At 38.8% G+C, this 19451-nt stretch overlaps 2 protein-coding genes across 4 annotated transcripts; one reads left to right on the forward strand and one right to left on the reverse strand.

Moving 5' to 3' along the window:
• Nucleotides 1–1641: 1641 nt before the first annotated feature.
• Nucleotides 1642–5639, reverse strand: LOC307171930 (retinol dehydrogenase 13). The gene is made up of 8 exons (XM_079893872.1): nt 5376–5639; nt 5207–5311; nt 4493–4627; nt 4217–4408; nt 3087–3248; nt 2588–2707; nt 2260–2464; nt 1642–2057 (listed from the first exon to the last, which is right to left on the reverse strand). Exons 2-8 carry the CDS (start codon nt 5280–5282, stop codon nt 1952–1954), a joined length of 996 nt encoding a protein of 331 aa, XP_079749998.1. The 5' UTR covers nt 5283–5311; nt 5376–5639; the 3' UTR covers nt 1642–1951.
• A 719-nt stretch (nt 5640–6358) lies between these two features.
• pogzb (pogo transposable element derived with ZNF domain b) lies at nt 6359–19408 on the forward strand. 3 transcript variants are annotated; one of them, XM_079893898.1, is made up of 21 exons: nt 6359–6471; nt 6966–7034; nt 7211–7323; nt 7488–7607; nt 7913–8097; nt 8187–8295; nt 8389–8640; nt 8929–9108; nt 9202–9302; nt 9384–9679; nt 9843–9997; nt 11071–11171; nt 11266–11412; nt 11678–11812; nt 11940–12136; nt 12230–12370; nt 12519–12569; nt 12649–12761; nt 14035–15687; nt 15923–15956; nt 16140–19408. In XM_079893898.1, exons 3-21 carry the CDS (start codon nt 7215–7217, stop codon nt 17971–17973), a joined length of 5913 nt encoding a protein of 1970 aa, XP_079750024.1. In that variant the 5' UTR covers nt 6359–6471; nt 6966–7034; nt 7211–7214; the 3' UTR covers nt 17974–19408. The 3 variants fall into 3 exon arrangements, with proteins under 3 accessions (XP_079750024.1, XP_079750026.1, XP_079750025.1); XM_079893900.1 differs by having other exon boundaries at nt 16173–19408; XM_079893899.1 differs by lacking the exon at nt 6359–6471 and having other exon boundaries at nt 6965–7043.
• The last annotated feature ends 43 nt before the right edge of the window (nt 19409–19451 follow it).

Below are 19451 nucleotides of genomic sequence, written 5' to 3' on the forward strand. Positions count from 1 at the left end.
AGTGATATGAAAGATCAGTCTTGCACCTTATTGGGGAAGTAGGCTGTAGGCTACTATATAGGCTACAGGTCAGCATGGACTCAGAATATGAACTTGACGCGCAAAGTTTCATGCTGAGCGTTTCGTGATATACTGGCGATATACATATAAGCCTACTGGTGATACTGATATAGCCTACTATATATAGTATGCCTACGTGTATTGCATTAGCTTAAACTGTCATAGCACTTGCATATTGTTGTCCTATTGTTAATTTAACTGTTTATCACTTTGGATAAAAGCGTCTGCTAAATGACTAAATGTAAAATTGGCTTGACATTGGACGTTCGCACATTTAGGGACCGTCTCTAAAGTTGCATACAACATTGGCATACATGTTTCTAACTTCAATAGCAAACTTACATTTATTTGAATAAATATCAAAAATCCAAAGGGTGAGCAATGCGCATTATGCCTGACACTACATGAACACTTTACAGTTGGTTTTATGACTGTAAGTCGTTCTATTCAAATGCTATCGGAGTTAGAAACGTGTATAAGTCGTATACACTTTAGAGACGGTCCCTAAATGTGCGAATGTCCAACATCAAGCCAACTTTATGCCAGTCGATCACTGGGAAACGCTCAGCTTTGCGCGTTATTCTGAGTCAATCTGCTTGACAGCGAGTTTGGTCTTTTACATCACTGTAGTCCATTAATCTACGTTAATGTATATGTCCAGAGAAGTATTGAGGGAAACCCTAATAGCTTGCATGCAGCACATCGCCACAATATAAAGTTAAGGCAACTAACTAAACAACCAAGATAAATATATGTCAACCTCAAAAATGTAACATTGGATCTGTACATCCGCATCGGGGAATAACATTATAATCTTGTTCACGGTAGATAAAGATGCAAGTGCTACACAGAAAAAGTAACCGTGAAGGCACTGAATTTAACATAAAACCGCCGTCATAATAATCACAAATACACTTACATTGCTGTAAATGAGTTTTATGAATGAATGACTTGCTCTTATTTTGCTGGTCTTCGTCAACAACACGCACTTTTGCACCATCTAATGGTGAGGTCGACTAACAGCAGATGGAGAGTATGCTCGGTAATCTATTGCTTTTCCTGCAGTTCCAGGACGTGAATGTTGAATTTACTGTCGAATTTGAACCACTGAATTTTGTGGAAGCGAATTTGCAAAGCGAAATAAAATGGCCCGAAAATTGCCTGTTGAATATTATTGGTTGTATTTTTAAACAGTTTGAATATTTTGGAAGTGAAATATGAAAGGTGAATATGGATTATTGAATTTTTAATAATGAAAAGGTGTTTGAAATGTTTTTAATTGAAATATTCACAGCTTAAATATTCAACCATGCTGAATTTCAGCCCATAAAAATGCAAGCCCTAAAAATACAATGCATTAAAATGCAAGCATGGTTAATGCAATGCCTATTTTTTTCAAGTAGTGCAATTCAACAGGCTTTTTATTTCAAAAACATTTGACATTATTTTACTTCCATATTATGGAAGTAAAATAATCGTACGGGACTTTGTTCTGATCAAATGTGCTGGGCACCATCATGTCATCAAGAATGAATCCTGAGAACAAAGATTTAATAAAAAAAAGCACAACTCGTTGGATGGTTAACAAACAGAGCACGATTTGCTTCTTGTTCTTTCTCTAAAGCGGCCCACTTCTAATTGATAAGAATGTAATCACTTTCAAATAAAACACAGCCACACACCTGTGCTTTATTTCTTGGAAATCCTGTTCCAAAAATTAAAGAAGAAGAAAAAAAAAAACAATGCTGACAAATATGCATCTCTCAATGCAAATCATGTAATTTGCCTTGGCACTAGCTCTGCCATTGATGTCCTATCTGTGGTTCTGCTCTAGTAAGTTTTGGGTCACAGGTATCACCACTAGGGGGAGCACTTGCAATCAGGAAGAGCGTCAGTGCTGGTTGTTTAGTCCGACCAGTAGAACACTTTCCTCCCACAACCTTCTAGCCACTGCATCATCTTTTCCTTCTGGAGCAGGGTCTTTTTCAGCACAATCACTGCACAAAACACAGATGCACAGAAACCAGTCTGAGTTGATCTAGTTGTCTTGCCAAGTCTTTAAAAGCCGGCATGAAACGGAAGTTGCGTTTGTCTTTTCTTCCCTATTGTGATGTATATCAGAGTGAAACTTTTTTGCTTGCAAATTGTGTTTGAACAAAATGGTCAATGCTTTAGCAATTGACAGAGTATTGCGTTTACCTGAAGTAGCAGCCAGACTTCCTCTCTAAGCCTTCAGTGACAGCGCAGTAGATAGAGGTCTGTGCACCCTGCCAGGGAGTTTTCATCAGCAGCATACTGGGCAAAGACAGTATAGTCTTCAGCATCGGGTACCATAACAGAACATGACGATTCAGCTCTGTTCGAATCACTCCTGGATGCAGGCAGAATGAGGAAACTCCTGTACCTATGGAAGCATCCATTTATATATATATAAAGCAACTGGTTGCAAACTTGATTTAACACGGCCATTGAAACAGTATGTGACAAAATCTTGTTTGCTATACCAAAAACTGTAGTAGTATCTTACCTTTCATTCTTCGTGCAAGTTCTTTGGAGAAAAGCACATTGGCCAGCTTACTCTGTTTATAGCTGGCCAGAGGACTGTAAGGCCTTTTGTCAAAGAAAAGGTCATCAAATTCAATCTTACCTATATGAAAACAGTGACAAATAAGGATATTTATCGGACTAAAAATATTTTACAAAATTGTCGTATTTTACTTTAACATCTACACCACTGTTCAAAAGATTTTAATTTGTAAAGAAATAAATATTTTTTTTCAGCAAGAATGCATTCAATTTAACTTTCTATTAATCAAAGAATCATGATTAAAAAAGTTTTCCACAAAAATACTCATCTGCACAACTTTTTTCAACATTGATAATAATAAGAAATGTTCCTTAAGAAGCAAATCAGCAAATGAAATATATTAAAATAGAAAACAGAAATATAAGTGATATATAAATATTTCACAATATTACAGTTTTTTTCCTTAACTTGTGAAAATTTGTGAATTTTTGAAAATTACCACCAACATGTACAACACTGGACACATTCACTACGCGGCTGGGGGAGGATCTCTTTAGCACTCCTAATAGTAGATTGGTCAGAAGAAAATGTCCCAAGTGATTGACAGCCAGCTGTGTCTCAAAGCCATCCTCTGTGATCAACTTTGGACACATCATCACACCTGTCAGAAAAAAAACTTTAAAGGGGACCTATTATGCAAAAATTCACTTTTACATGGTGTTTGAAGATAAATGTGTGTCAGCAGTGAGTGTACACAACTACCCAATAATGGTAAAAATCCACCTACACTTTTTTTTTTTTTAATCCCCATAAATCATAAGCAGTGTCACAGAATATGCCAGAGTCTAGCATTTGTGACGTCACATATGCCCACGATTGCTGACGGACTCTGCCTCATTAGCATAGACCCCGCCCTGAGTGACCTGTACACAGTCCGCCATGTTTATCTCCTCGCCAGAGCATCTAACAGCAGCATTCAAGTCAGAAATGTTTTCTTATTAAAGCTACTGAAGTTATTCAGTCAAGAGCAGTGAATGATTTTCTGTTTTTCTTTTGTTGTTTGATTCATATTAACAGCATAAATAGCAGTAGGTACTGTATATTACTCTGCTTTCACTTTAATTCTAATCTAATATACACATGCGCTTTCTTTACTTGCTGTTTAGGTTCACAGACATAACCGACTGTGTTTATGTGAACTTTGTTTGACATAACCTTGAATGTATTTGACAGTTTAAGCGCAATAACATGAGAAAAAAGAACTTAGTTTAATACGTGCCGTCTGACATCCAGCGATATGTACGCGTGCGCTCAGATAACCTTATCAGAAATTTAGACTGATATGGCTTTAAAACGCATGCAGATAATAAACTTTCATGATGATGAAGAACTGCAATGTCACGTGAGTGTAACCGCAATAGAGATGATAATCAAAACCAAACAGATGTTTTCGTTTTTGGCAGAGTATTACAAGCAAGAGCTGTAAAGGCTTTGGAAAGCAGGGTGGGGAGCAGCAGCTCATTTTGAGATACATGTATGAAAACAGGGGCATGTAAAAAGGGGCATAATAGGTCCCCTTTCAAATCTGTCTCTGTATTGCTTGCTTCATTCTTGTGAAATCTTACTCACCTGCATTGTTGATGAGTATATCCAGTCGTTCTTCTGTGGATATGAACTCTTTGGAAAATTCTCGTACAGAATAGAGAGAGGCTAGATTTAAGTGTCTGATGACTACATTGCCATTTCCTGTGGAGCGGCGAATATATTCCGCAGCTTTCTCAGCACGTGTCAAGTCCCGGCAGGCCATAATTACCCGAGCCCCTATACGCACACATTAGCATTTATACATACTTATTCACTGGAAGTAAGAGAATAATAGATGAGGACGAAGGTAATGTGTCATACCTCTACGAGCCATATCTTTTGCAGTTTCCTTGCCAATCCCAGTGTTGGCACCAGTGATCACAACTGTCTTTCCATCCAAACGAGCAAAGCTTTTGCAGACACCACCAGCTATCCATTTTCGCAGCAGCATAAAGCCTGTATGGGAGATGGCATTACATACACAGTGTTAAATGAAAGTCTCTTATGCTCATCAAGGCTGCATTTATTTAATCAAGTATACCGTAAAAATGGTATTCTGTATTCTGAAATATTATTACAATTAAAAAAATTGTTTTTCTATTTATATATTATTTTAACATGTAATTTATTCCTGTGATAGCAATATTCAGCAGCCATTACTCCAATCGTCAGTGTCACATGATCCTTCAGACATCATTCTAATATGCTGATTTGGCATGCAACATTTCTTCTTATAAAATTAAACAGTTGTGTTGCTTAAAATTTATGAGCAAACCTCTATACATTTTTTTTCAGGATTCTTTCTTTGATAAATAAAAGTTCAAAAGAACAGCATTTATTTGAAACAGAAACATCTTATACCATTATAAATAGCTTTACTCTTGAACCTTATTTACTCGTGCTGAATAAAAGTATTATTTCTTTCAAAATGTCTTATCACAGAGAGAGAGAGAGAGAGAGAGAGAGAGAGAGAGAGAGAGAGATTATTTTAATTCTTAAAGGTTCTAAAGATGTCAAATAATGCACGTAACTTACTGATCGACGTCAGCCCGAGGACAATGCCATAGTTCACTCGATCAGATGATGTGACTCGGTCCATCATATATCTCATGTAGCAGGTGTACAAATTGAAGAATAACCCTGGAATGTTACATTGTGTCCTGTGCAAAATGCTATATATAGGTCTTACAGCTTAGTGGCCTACCTGCTGTCCGTTTCGTAACCTGGCTGATTACGCGCGTCTCATCATTTAGCAGCAGATTTGAAACGTTGTGAAACGTTTATCTCAGCATCAGTTTCTGATGAATAGTCACTAGTCAGATAGTGGTTTTAATAATATTCAGCGCTGAGAGTACAGACCTGGGACATTTTGCGGTGGATATTTTGAAATAATGTATTTATGTTCAAATAAAGTACAACATAAAACAATAAAGTTATTGGTTCAGTCAGATTACCGCTTCTTCGGAGTTGTTTTTGATTCACTAAAAAGAATCGGTTCAGAAGAGTCATTTCATCCGACTACACTGTTCGCACTGTTTGATGAACTAAAAAGAATCGACTCTTAAGAGTCGTTTGTTCTTGAATCGGACATCACCACTCGTTTTTTTTCGTGCTGAATTATTTAGTAGCGACTTTGCAGTAAATTGTAATAGTAGTGAAGTAAATACTGCAATGGGATGTTCCATCCACATTGGCGGAAGGACGCACGTTTGAGAACCGTTAATGAAACCGAATCTCATCAATATATAGTTTTAGAACCGGTTGGAACCGGTTCTAAAAAGTACTGGTTTTTGCTTTTTGTTTCCTAACCTATTTATCTGTGATTTACTTGTAAGGGGAGTGTAAATTAATATTTATAGCCAATATTTTTATATTGGAGATGTTTTAAGTGATCAATAATTTAAAATCATGAATTCAGTTCAGAAAACACCAGTCTATGATGGTCTTGATAGTTTATCTGCAAAACACCAGCAACATGTTGAATAAAATCCAAACACTATCTGCTTGCCACTATTAAGCCAGCAGTTGGTTAGATAGTGTAAAATGTTGTCGTTGCAAGGAAGGAAGCCATTTTCTTGTTCCAGTAACCACTCCTCCTTATTTCAGAGATTACAGCCAATCAGAGGTCCGAATCTAAAACAGGAAGTGGCGTTTTGCACGCATCAACCAATCGCTGCCGCAGAAAGAGCAGAACCTCTGCCCATTTAGCGCATTTATTCGTCTCGTCTGTGACGTACCGGCTGGCTTTGTGTGCTTTCAATATATCACATTGAACATATTTCCATATAGACTATAATCCGGTAAGTATTATTTATAAATTCGACAATATTCGTTATATTCGCGCTTTAATCCACACATTAGATGATCGTCGTTCATTATGTGCGCAGGGGACAGTATGCGGAGTGCGCACTTAGCGCGCGAGGTGGTTGCTGCATAATTTGTGACCGAGTAATTGTAATAAACATCGCGCTGTCACTCGTTCCAACCTACTTTAGATTTTAATCCACATTTATTGTTATTATACACATCTAAGGCTCATGCTTTTATTTAGGTCTGTCAAACCATCTAGTCTCACGCATTGGATGAAAGGGCACAGGAACTACTTTTCTCTTCGCCTCTTTCAGTTGGATGAAATCACATTGCGCGTACTTAGACAATTTATTGAAGGCTTTCCTGAAGTGATACGGCAGCACACTGAATATCTAACCCATTTTATTACAGATTTGTTATATATAATATATGTGAGCACAAAATGTGGTTTACTCACTCTTTTGTTTATTTATGTAATTTGCAGGATGAGGCGGTTTTGTAAACGTCACCCTTGACGTTGATACTGGTCGGACCTGAATGCTGTCAGAGCCCGGTGAATATTGTGAGGGTCTTCACTTCGGACGTCATTCACCTGTCAAAATCTAAAATGAAGCCCTAAAATTTCCCGACTTATGATTTATTTATACACTAAATACCATGGGCAGCAATTTTTTCATGTAGATTGTAAAAGCACGTTAACCGTTTAGCTCAATAAACACTTTGTTTCAGAAACATGGACGCGGATTTGTTTATGGAGTGTGAGGAGGAGGAGCTGGAACCATGGCAACAGCAAAATTCAATGGATGATTCAGAGGGAAATGCAGAAAGTAGTACTCCCACTGGTGTGTAATTTTATATATTCTTTTTGTATTATTTATAGTTAAATGTATGTTTAGATCACACATATTCCAGAGATTCTTTGTGTAATTAAGAAAGATTTGTATTTTAACAATTATTTTAATATCATTATGCTATCTAAAACCTGTCCTTCTTCACTGTTGTTTAGTGTCTTCCACTCCTGCCATGACGGTGGTTGATATTCCAGCTGAGCCTAAGACTGTGGTGATCCAGAACCTGCCACCCGTAGTAAATACGGCAAACGCGGTTCCGCTGATCACAAATACATGTGAGTATCCTGGTCCGTATTATCAGTTCTTTTGCCTATTAAAGGAATATTGTGTCATTATTTACTCATCCTCATGTTGTTCCAAACCTGTATGACACGTTCCGTTCTGTTGAACACAAACTAATTATAAATACTATCTTGACTGCTCTTTTTCCATTTAAAGTATTATTATATAAGTGTTTTGTATGATGTGTGAGCACAAAAGTTGTATAAACTATAAAAATGGTACACCAGGGCCATCGCCACTATCTTGATGACAGCATTTTAGCTGCACTACTTCTTTACTCAGTTATTTATTCTTTCAGTGACTCAACGCATGGTTCCTGCTGCTGTGCCGGCGGACATTCCTAAAGCAATGCAAGGGCAGCAGGTCTTTTTAACATCAGGAGGAGGAGGGCTGGGCACTGTGGCTCTGTCGCAGGTTCTCCTGCCTGTCACATCTTCTATTGCCAATGCCACCAACAGCCAGCCGTTTTACTTTACCACACAGGTGCTGCCATCCCACCTCATAGATCCCAGCTCATTTCTGGTTATCTCAAAATTTGTTGATCAAAATGTTTCCTATTGTGTATGATACAGGGTCTTCCTGTGCAGAATATCCATCCTGGCCAGCCCGGCCAGGCCCCAATGAGTTTGGTGCTGAATGTCCAACAAGGGCAGACTGTTCGACCCATTACTTTAGTCCAAGGTATGTCAAAGTGCGCCTTAAACTTCAGTTTTAGTTTTACAGGGTTTGATTTGCTCATTGATTTAACAATGTTTCATTTTTATGTCTTTTCAGCACCTGGGACACAAATATTTAAACCAGCTGTTGGAGGAACCCAAATAATTACCCAGCCAGCTCAGATAAGGGCCGGAGCGCCGGTCGCAAACAGGGCCCAAACGCCTAGCACTTTCAGCACGATGCAAATCCCTGCTACTCTCACTATTCGTACCACAACAGCGGTCGCCCCACCTGCAGTCAATTCTCTGGCCACCATGCCCTCCACAACCATTACTCAGCCCTCCACAGCACGAACCACTACTAAAATCTGTAAGCTGCTCCTGTTGAGAACTAAACTATATTTGTTTTTTAGACAAAGATTTGAGCTTTTTTAAGAAACAGTGACGGTATGAAAAAATAATTGAAAAACTAGGGACAAATTTTGATTAAAAAAATTACCACCCAAATTCATTAAGCACCATCATCTGCTACAAGATAAATTCACGTAAATTAGTATTTATTACAGATGGTAATATTTATTTTATTACACTGTATTGACCAATCAGCATCCAGGACTGCAATGATCTGTTTTAAAATTGGGTTTATTCCTATTTACAGTGACAATAAAGCCAGGAAATGGACCCTTGGACATGCAAAACATAATGAGCCTTGTGAAATCTGTTAACCTTCCCGGTGGGGCTCAAGCACAGACATTTGTTGTCATGAGCAATCAAAAAACCAATAACGGCCCTATTGTTTCCTCTGCTGTTCCTGTCATGACACATAATGTTGTCCAAAGTAAGTTTGCTGTTCTCTTCTTTGTTAATGCATCAGTTTCATACTAGAGTAAAGCCATGCTGATCAATTCCAAACACTTTTCTTTCTTTGTAGCAATCCCTGTTACCCATACAACACCATCAACGATCACTCATTTGTGTCCTCGTTGTGGAGCTCAGTTCAAAATGATAGAGGCTCTACGGAGTCATATGTGTGTAAGTATATACTTTTTGCAGATACTATATATGTGTCTGGTCACCTAAAAAGTTGTCAATTAATTATTATTCCCCCTTTAGTTCTGCTGCCCAGCACTTGTCCAGACGCCTGAAACAAGCAGTACAGCAACTGCTGTGAACACACCAGCCACAACACCAGCCACAACACCTAAGACCCTCTCTGTTGTGCCTAGTGTCAAGCTGGATAGCCCACCGACAAAGACTGGAGATACTCCGCCCAGACTTGTCATGCTGGTGGATGATTTCTACTACGGCACATTTGAGGGGAATCGAGTCTATGTACCAATGGACAACTCAAAGGAACCATTATCGTTCAAATGCCTTTCCTGTAACAAGAGACTGAAAAATAATGTTAGGTATGTTGATGGACAGTCAAGAATTATGGATATATCTGTCTACTTGCAGATGATATGTTTAATTTTTAGGATATTTCCCAGTGCTTCTTCTAAACTTGGACAGAAGGTGTTTTCTTTCATATACTAGAATGCTGCATTTAGTAAATGCTTATTCTCATTGCAGGCTTATGAACCATATGAGGTACCATGTTGAGTTGGAACAGCAAAATGGGGAGATGGACACGCACACGTCCTGCCAGCACTGTTTCCGCCGCTTTCCCACACCATTTCGTCTTCAATGCCACCTGGAGAGCGTCCACACTTCCATCGAGTCATCTAGTAAGATCTTTTCCAGTATAATAAAGTTAGGGCTCTATATGATTTTAAAAAAAATGTTTTTTAAAAGGAAACTTATGCTAATAAGGATGCATTTATTCGATCAAAACATACAATAAAAAACAGTAATATTGTGAAATATTACAATTTAAAATATCTGTTTCATATTGTAATATATGTTCAAAATGTATTTTATTTCTGTGATGGCAAAGTTGAATTTTCAGCATCATTACTCCAGGCTTCAGTGTCACACGATCCTTCTGAAATCATTCTAATATGCTGATTTGATGGTCAAGAAACATTTATTATTATTACAATCACAGTATTATTTTCTTTAAAAAAAATCTCACTGACCTGGTAGTGTACATTAATGTTTAGATACAACTGTATTTGTTTGTTTTCCAGAATTATCTAATTATGTTCACAACATTCAGTCTGTATACGTCTGCTACAGTTAAACATGTAGATGGGCTGTGATGTTGTATTTTCATCACTGAAATTTATACAAATGTACTCACAAAATTGGATTTCACATTTGTGTCTCCCACCACCTTGTTGCCAACCATTATTTCTGGGAAGCAATGTGTGTGTGTGTGTGTGTGTATTTTTTATTTTCTTGTTCCATAATATTCTTATGCACAAGAAACAATAGCAGCTTTTTACAGTGAAACAGGTCATACAGACACAGATAAAGCTTTTAGAGTTTGTTCATCATCCCACACTTAGTTGGCAACCTGTTGGAGTCAGATTTTTTTTTTTTTTTAAACAAACAAACAAAAAAAAAAAAACGATCTTGCAAGACTGGTTATGCTGGTTAGAACCTATGCAGATACAGTGTTTTCAACAGACACACTTTTGCCATGTGCACTAGTATATTTGACTAAATTCAAACATGAAGACTGAAGAGGTGACTGGGGCAACAAGTGTATTTTTAACGTTAACACATTTAACTTTAACACGTATTGTATTCAGATGGTGCCTGTTTGCCTGACTTTTTTGCTGGTTTGCTACAGACTGTAAACTGAAGTAAATTCAGTTTTTCAGCTAATTTAGTGATTTTTATGCTTTCTGTTCAGCCAAGTGTAAGATATGTGAGTGGTCCTTTGAGAGTGAGCCAGTGTTCCTGCAGCACATGAAGAACACCCACAAACCTGGAGAGATGCCTTATGTGTGCCAGGTAAATTAAGTGAAATTGACCTGCATGAACTTTTATTACCCGTCTTTATAATATGAGGAGTGTCTCAGTGTCTATAATGCCTTGACACTTTCAGGTGTGTGAATACCGCTCCTCCCTCTACTCGGATGTATTTAACCACTTTCGTACCTGGCATGAGGATACCCGCCACCTTCTGTGCCAGTACTGCCTCAAAGTTTTCAAGCATTCCACCAGTTACCAGCAGCACTATATTCGTCATCAGGTGAGCATAAATTATGAGAATAAATTGTAATATAATAAAAAGAAATAATAATTGCATGTATAAATATTTTCAACACAATCTCCTTTGCAGACTATTTGCTGCTTGTGCAAAGTCTTAATGGTTAATTAAATAGTGAATGGGCCTATAAGGATGCATTGTTTGAATATTTTGCAAAGAAAGATGCGCATGTGCTCCTATGTCCATTATTGCTTGACTCAACAGACATTTTGAACCATTATGTGACTGTTTTGTTTGTTCTCTCCAGAAATCAACAGTTTACCACTGTAACAAATGCCGTCTCCAGTTCTTGTTCACAAAAGACAAAGTTGAGCATAAAATCAATCATCACAGGACTTTCCGAAAGCCTTGTGAATTGGAAGGACTCCAGCCTGGGACAAAAGTAAAATATGTTTGTTTGTTTGTTTGTCTGTCTGTCTGTCTGTTTGTTTGTTTGTTTGTTTGTTTGAGAGCAAGTTCAACTATTGTAAAAATATATATTGCTTTATATGTCATCTGTTTATTTCTAGGTGACCATTAGGGCATATGTTGGGATGAAGAAGTCACCAGGTCAGGCATCAAAAGCATCCACTAACTCTCAGAAGAATAGTGTTAGCACTTCACAAACATCAAATTGTAGTGGTGACCAGCAATCACAACGACATGGACCTGTGAAGAAAAAGGTCAGCAAGACGTTTGACTTCTTGTCCAAGTTCCAAGAGCAGAGGTAAGCTTATGTTTAATTTGAACGGATTCATCGAACCATTTCGACTGAATATCGTAATTTTGAATTATGTACTTTTGGTCTTCCTCTCTCCAGGGCACTACTGGGCAGACATAAGTGTGTGGAGTGCACTTTTGACATTCCAGACTTTGCGAATCACTACCCTACTTATGTTCACTGCTCACTCTGCTTCTACAGCACATGCTGTTCTCGTGCTTATGCAAACCACATGATCAAGTAAATCAAGTCGTATATCTTTCTTTACATCCTCTTGCACCTTTGTAAATGAAAAAACTGTGCCACTTGAAATTAGAGTTTGAAGTTTAGTTTGGTATGCCAGGCAGTCATGTCAATATACTGATTGCAATGAATTTTTTTATTTCAGCAATCACGTTCCTGGAAGAGTCCCAAAAGCTTCTAAAAAGGGACCGCCAAGGTAATATATTAATCTTTCGATTTTAAGTTCTATTTTACAAAATCTGAAACGGTACAGGTAATTTGTTGCTCTTTTGTAGCGGCGTGAAGCTGAGCTGTGCGGGTTGTGAATACTCCACTGCTCTGGGGAATATGATGGCCAAACATCTCATAAAGTTCTTTAATCACTCCCACTGCATCTTCACTCGTAAAGGTGGGTGTACTCCAACTCAATAGAACATTAATACATGTTTTTCCTGAGTCTTTAGAAAATGTTGTGTCTTACTGCATGCTTGTTTTTCTTTCTCTGCTTTCTTACTTCTGTAGTTAGAAGGCATCCAACTCTATTGTAGGTGTCATTAATTGCATGATTATAGTACTAATACAGTGTAGACACAAAAGTAAAAATACCTTGAAACTAAATTAATAGTATCATGACATACATTGAATCTTGTTAGTACAACTTATAACTGTAAATTACATCTACTAAACAACAGGGTCCATTAATGAATGCTTGTCAAGTGCCAAATGCATGTGTAAACTTTATTGGGAATAAATAAAAGTTTTTTTTCCTGGATCTGTAAAATGATTTTGTAATATCAATATAATACAAGTTTTATTCACAATGTAAGACCCGTTAAATTGCTGTAGAACTGCCGGAATAGCTTTTTCAGTAAAATGTACGACATCTGCTATTTACACATGCAACACCTTTTTGTCTTATCCATATCTACAGGCTTAATTAAACAGCGTGTGGTAATTACATCAGTTCGTTCAGAACTTTGTAATTGGATCAAACTCTCTGACAGCTGATTTCTTACATCAGAGAATCTTAACATTGTACATATGCAAACTGTTAAACTTGCGGCTTGATTGACACACCCTGCATAGCACTGTGTATATACTTTCACAGGCTGAATGTTATTTGTCCAGTTGATAGACACCTACAATAAAGAAGGATAATTTTTCCATGCATACTTAGCTAAACTCAAACATTACAGATATGCTTAAAAACTTTTGCAAAGTCTTGAGTAATAGCCCGCAGTATGTGATGCACAGCAATCACACATGTGGGGTATGAACTCAAGCTGTCCATTGTCAAAATGGACAAACGTGGGCCTTTTGTACTTAGTGTGACTTTGCAGGACTTACTGGCAAGCCTTTGCAAGAGCACTCTGGATGAGTAAATGAGTATTTACACAAAACCTGCACACCACCTGAACTGGAGAATATCAGGAGGAGTACAAAAAAAACCCTAAAATGGGTTAAGTTAGAAACATGACAAATGAATAACGACAAGGACTATCCATCGGGAAATTATCTGCTGCTTCTGAGCTGCTTATTGTTTTCTTTTTTCAAAAGCTAACTGACCTATCAGAACCACATATACATTGAGCATGGTGTTATAAAATGGATTATTGGTGATGGTAGAGACTCCAAGGAGAAGACTAACTCTGTGTTCCTATAATCCCTCCCCTCCCCTACAGAGTGTTTGGAGACAGATATTGAGTTCTGCCAGGTTGAGGAGGAGGTGGAGGGTCCACAAGGGGATGAAGCTAGTGATGTTGGGACACAGCCTGACTGGTTGTCCATGAAGCAGTGGATTGTGCCCAAAGAGGAAGGAACTGTGCCAGAATTCATGGACAGTTGTGGCCCACAGCATATAATGGCCCGAAATAGTGATGTCCTCGACTACTTCCAGCTTCTTTTTCCCGACATCCTTTTTGAGCAGATCGTTTTTGAGACCAATTCTTATGCTACTTATTGCTGCTCTTTGGGGCAGGGGGATCCTTCCTGGAACTCTGTGTCCATTGAGGAAGTCAAAGGCTTCTTTGGTCTCTCTATCCTCATGGGGCTTCAAGGCCAGGTTGAGCCAGAGTTGTACTGGTCCTGGGACCATCACCATGGCCGCTATGGCTCCAGAATATGTGAGCTCTTTTACAGGACCATGTCAGTCAAACGCTTCAAGCAGATCAGAACTCACATCCGAATGAGCAGCATGCTTGTGGAGAACGACAACCAGAGTGCTGACAAGTTGTCCTTTTTTCAGCCAATGCTGAGCATCCTGCAGACAAGTATGCGGGAGGCCTACAGGCCAAATAAGTGTCTGACAGTCGATCAAGCTTTTCTACCAAGCCATGACAAAGGAATCGCTCAGGAGAAGAGTAGAAATTCCCAGCCGAGGATATGGCTACTGTGTGACTCAAAGTCAGGCTACTGTCATAAACTGCTGGTTTTAACACAACAGGAGAAAAACAAAGACTTGGGAAAATTAGTTGTACCTCAACTCATAGAGGGCTTTGAGGGTAAACATCACCACATTTTCTTGTCCAGCTCACTTGTGTCTGTGCCACTCATGCGGGAGCTGTATGACATTGGTATATACTGCTCTAGCTCCGTCCTGCCCCAAAGTCCAATTTTGCCCAAGGAGTTTTGGGATGAACCTCCACTGAACAATCCAGGTGATTTCCAACAGAATGAACTCACCCCACTCCTTGCTACCAGATGGAAAGATAACAAGCAGCTGGTATGTCTCTCCACTAATGCTGTTGCAGGCCAGCCAGACGTGGTGTGGAGGAGATCTCCCACTAAGATTGGTGAGCTTTGCGCCATTGAAAGACCCCAGGCCTTTAAGTTGCTCCAGGACAACATGCGTGGTGTGGACATCTGTAACCAGCTGCTGACGTGCAACCAACTCGGCGGGCTGGTTCTTGACACCAATTGGCGGCGTCTCTTCTGGTTTCTTGTCAACTTGAGCATCATCAACTCTTTCATTGTCCTACGAGAGACCCGCAAAGACAACCCACCAGGGTGGTTTCCGGGGGGGCACTTTTCCCAGGCCATCTACCGTAAACGTCTGGGGTACCAGCTGGCCAAGTGTGCCGAAAGATATGCTCGCCAGAACCAAGTCCACGATAGCATGCCTGAGCAACAGATTGTTAAAAAAGAAAATCTGGAGACTCAAGAAGGGGTCAGACATCGATTAGCCAAAATTACTCGTAGGACAAGGAGATGTAAAGTTTGCAACCTGAAAAACGAGCGTCATGAGAGTGTATATGGCTGCACAGCATGCCTTGTGAATCTGTGCAAACGTTCTTGCTGCTTCTGGGACTTCCATGGTTTCTCACCTAATTACCAAGGTTATAAAGCTCAAATTCTGACACTAAATATCAGTCTATTTCTGAATGTTTGTTTTCTATTCAGATATTGCACATAATTAAACAATACAGTTTTCAAACAGCTTTTTAATTGGCATGCATTAAAGTGATAATGCATTGTATTACATATTTTTAACATGGAAGATAGCCTAAACACATTGTTTACATTTATTGTCTTAGATTATTATAATTCATGTTAATTTTTTTTCCTGTACAGGTAACGCTAAAGTTGGATTTATTGATTCTAAGAGGTACGTATACTGGAAACCAAAGTTGTTTTATGACAAACTGAAATAATTGTTGGATTCAAAATTGCAACCTGCAATAGATAAATTCTAAAACCCTTGAAATTTGAAATGTAAATGTAATGTGCAAAGGCTTCTTTATTTTTAATTCGCAAACTTTTAAGTTTCAACATTTTTCATGTTATACAGACCCTGGAAAGTGACGCACTATTTCCCTTCCAGGGAAGGCACGGAACCTGGACTTAAATATCGAACTGAAATGTTGGAAAGAGGCCTGCACAGAGCTTCAGTGGACGTCAAAACTTTTTCACGTGTTGCCAATGCTAGTCTGGATGAAGACGTGGACCAGGAAATGGCCCCTCTAGAAGAGGAAGACACTGACTCAGTCTCTGAGACGACTGAAAGCGATGAGGACATGCCACATCAAACAGTGGCAAAACATAAAGTAGAGGGAACTGTAACCAATATGCTTTCACAACCTGTGAAAAACAGAGAGGAGACTTTGTCTATTCATCAGCGTCGAATACTACTCCTTGCGCTGTGCTCCGGGATCCAGAAAGCAGCTAAAGAAATGGACACCAAACCTCAGCTCATTAAGTCCTGGCTTCAAGCCAAAGAGAATCAATTAAATGAATGCTGCAGCAGGAGCTGTGGAGAGGCCGTTGATCATCTAGTGGAGTGGGTTCTGACCCAACGGGAACAGCAGCGTCCTATCAGTGAGGCGAAACTGTTCGAAAAAGCTTCAGAGCTTCAAACCCAAACCAATGAGAGCAGTTCTTTCCGTATTTCTTACGAGTGGGCCGTGAGCTTCATGATGCAGCACAAATTGGGCTTGGATACCTCTTTCACAGTACATCGGGAACTCCCTAATGCCATGGAGGAAAACTGTCGCCACTTCACAGAGTTGGTCCACAGTCAAATAAAGACAAACAACGTCCCACAGTGTGTCATTGGAGCTATGGACCAGCTTTCTGTTTTTGTAGACTTCAACATGCTGAAGGAGAAAACCAGGATAAGCAGAGAGACTGCTTTTCAGTTTACTGGTTCTGGTAAGCCTTTTGTAAAGATTTACATTGCAATGCTTGCAAACGGTACAATGCTACCTGCAGCTCTCTTCACAAGTCATGCTGCAAGCATGCTGAGCAGAAGCCCACCAGAGTCAATCCTACTAATGGCCAAAGAGGAAGGTTTCAGTGCATCGGAAGAGCTGGACGTTTGGGCCACCAAAGTGTGGAAGAAGCATCTGGACTCGCAGAATGCGAACGAAGCCCTGCTGGTTATGGATAGCCATCATAGCCAAACATCTGAGAACGTCATATCCACAATCAGTAGCACCAAAGCATTCCTCGCCACCGTTCCGGCTGGGTGTACGGGTCGACATCAACCTTTAGAGATGTGCGTACGCCCTGTGCTGCAAAGGTTATTTATTGCTCGTTGGGCACAACAACCTAGTGATGGTGCATCTGGGGTTAAGTCTGAAGACCTTGTGCAGCTTCTCGTATCTTGGTTGGAAGAGGCCATGTCTTGCTTCTCTGGTAGGCCTGAATTTATTCAGCACTCGTTCTGCTTGGCCCGTCTGCTTCCTGATCAGGAAGCACATACAAATTTGCCTGGTACTCCGTTAGAGCTGTTAAATATGCTGTCGGAGGCCATGCTTGAACCTGAAATCGTAGATCTGGAGTCAGAAGTAGTAGATCTTGAGTCAGAAGAAGAGCCAATGGACACACATACTGTAGACCAAGTGAACCAGGTAACTGAGAAAATTGATCTGACACTGGACCAAGACGATACAGAAAATGAAGTCGATCAAATAAAGGATGAAGACGCAACGCCAATTGAGATAAAAAAGACAGAACAACAAAAGGAAAAAACTGATGAATGTTTGGAAATTGCAAGTGAGTCCACAGATTTTTCACATTCATCCCCTGAATCTGAGACCCCTTCACACAACTCTGAACAAGATCATTTCTCAGAATCCGCTCTGGATCCCAGTGCTTGTCATACAGACTCTGCAAACAGGTGATATTTGATCTACTAAGAGACAATGTGAAGGTAAATAGAAGGATTTGGGTCAGACATACTTATTTTGGGCTGAATGTGACTGTGGATATTTAAATTACAACTTATGTGGTGGAGTGAAAATGTAAAAACATTTGAAAATCTTTTTCTTTTTTACCCTAAATAATGTATAGATTTACAGATGAAACATTGCATGATTGACTTAAGTTTTCTACTGTTGGTTCTTTTTGTTTATTCACTTGTATAAAACAATCTAATATCTTCCACAGTGTTAGGGTTTTTTTTTGTGTCTATGGATGGACAGATATTACGTGTTTAGATTCTACATCCTCTGTAAGTAAATCAGTGTTTTTACATCTGCTTATGTTTGTCATTTTGAAACTGTAAGGAGAGAAATTTCAATTCATCAAGCCAGATTGAGGCCCGCAGTGGCAGGCGATTAAAAAAAATGTTTACACTTAAAAAGGTAAAATCAAGCAAATACAAAAAGTACTAATTAATATTCTTTAATTCAGCGATAATTTATTATTATTTAGCTCTTGCATTTGGTTAGGCCATTACTGAACAATACAACTTTTATTCCATAGCTTTACAGTGTCTGTTCGAGATGCAACACGATTACAATATGTGGCTGTACTAAAGTCCAGATTGCTATGTTAGTTGGACTAAACAGACTCTTAAGTTCTTCCATTTTAGTTATTTATCTACTTACAGACCGCATAAACCATGATACATGCTGAAGAGTCTTAGCATTCGTATTGCAGCAGCAGTGAATGGAGTAGTATCAGTGAATGTATATTCAGTATTACTTTCAGCATCTGAATTTACCGTAGCACCCACAGGATGGTGTAAGTACACTCCAGGTGACATCCATTGACATTCAATTCAAAGATGTTCTGTAGCACTTTATTGGTGCCCTCCCATGTTTGTAAAGGTGCTTTGATTTCATCTCTTGTTTGCTGCAACAATTTTGTATGTAATATACATGTGATGTACTTGAATGGTGAGACTTCATGTAAACATAGTCTGATTACGAAGGTAAGTGGGAGTTTATATAACTGGGGGCTATATAGCCTAAAATGGATCATTTAAGAGAAAAGTGTTACGTGTGTGACTTGGCATTCTTTGACAATTCCTCATGAATAAACTTTAAATAAACTCAGTCTGCAGAAAGACCACTCTTTTTCCCCTTTTTGCTTTATTTATTTTATTTTTTCTACCAAATTGTTTTCAGGTAAATTAAAATTCTACATTTAAGGTAAATTTAACCATTCTGGGAAATGTAATTTGCTGTCTGTAATGTTTATCCACTGTGGCCCATTAAATGAAAGTTAAATAATTCAATATAATTAAATGTATAAGTAGTTTAAATGCTTTGGCATTTGAATTACATTTATGCACCCTTGCTACCTTAATTAAATTTCAGAAACCGATTTGGAATGTAGAAAAAAAAAATGGAAAAAAACCGAATCTCTAACAAAC

Source organism: Squalius cephalus (genome assembly GCF_949319135.1).
Source record: "Squalius cephalus genome assembly, chromosome: 15".
Classification (NCBI taxonomy): Eukaryota; Metazoa; Chordata; class Actinopteri; order Cypriniformes; family Leuciscidae; genus Squalius; species Squalius cephalus.

What these genes read in the sequence shown, in the direction of transcription:
- LOC307171930 (XM_079893872.1), bottom strand. Translation starts at nt 5,282, where the DNA reads ATGAGATATATGATGGACCGAGTCACATCATCTGATCGAGTGAACTAT. An exon ending in AAAAGATATGGCTCGTAGAG is followed by an intron (nt 4,409 to 4,492) that starts GTATGACACATT and finishes GTGTGCGTATAG; the next exon opens with GGGCTCGGGTAATTATGGCC. An exon ending in AAGTCTGGCTGCTACTTCAG is followed by an intron (nt 2,058 to 2,259) that starts GTAAACGCAATA and finishes TGTTTTGTGCAG; the next exon opens with TGATTGTGCTGAAAAAGACC.
- pogzb (XM_079893898.1), top strand. Translation starts at nt 7,215, where the DNA reads ATGGACGCGGATTTGTTTATGGAGTGTGAGGAGGAGGAGCTGGAACCA. An exon ending in CTCTACGGAGTCATATGTGT is followed by an intron (nt 9,303 to 9,383) that starts GTAAGTATATAC and finishes TTCCCCCTTTAG; the next exon opens with TTCTGCTGCCCAGCACTTGT. An exon ending in TCTAAAAAGGGACCGCCAAG is followed by an intron (nt 12,570 to 12,648) that starts GTAATATATTAA and finishes GCTCTTTTGTAG; the next exon opens with CGGCGTGAAGCTGAGCTGTG.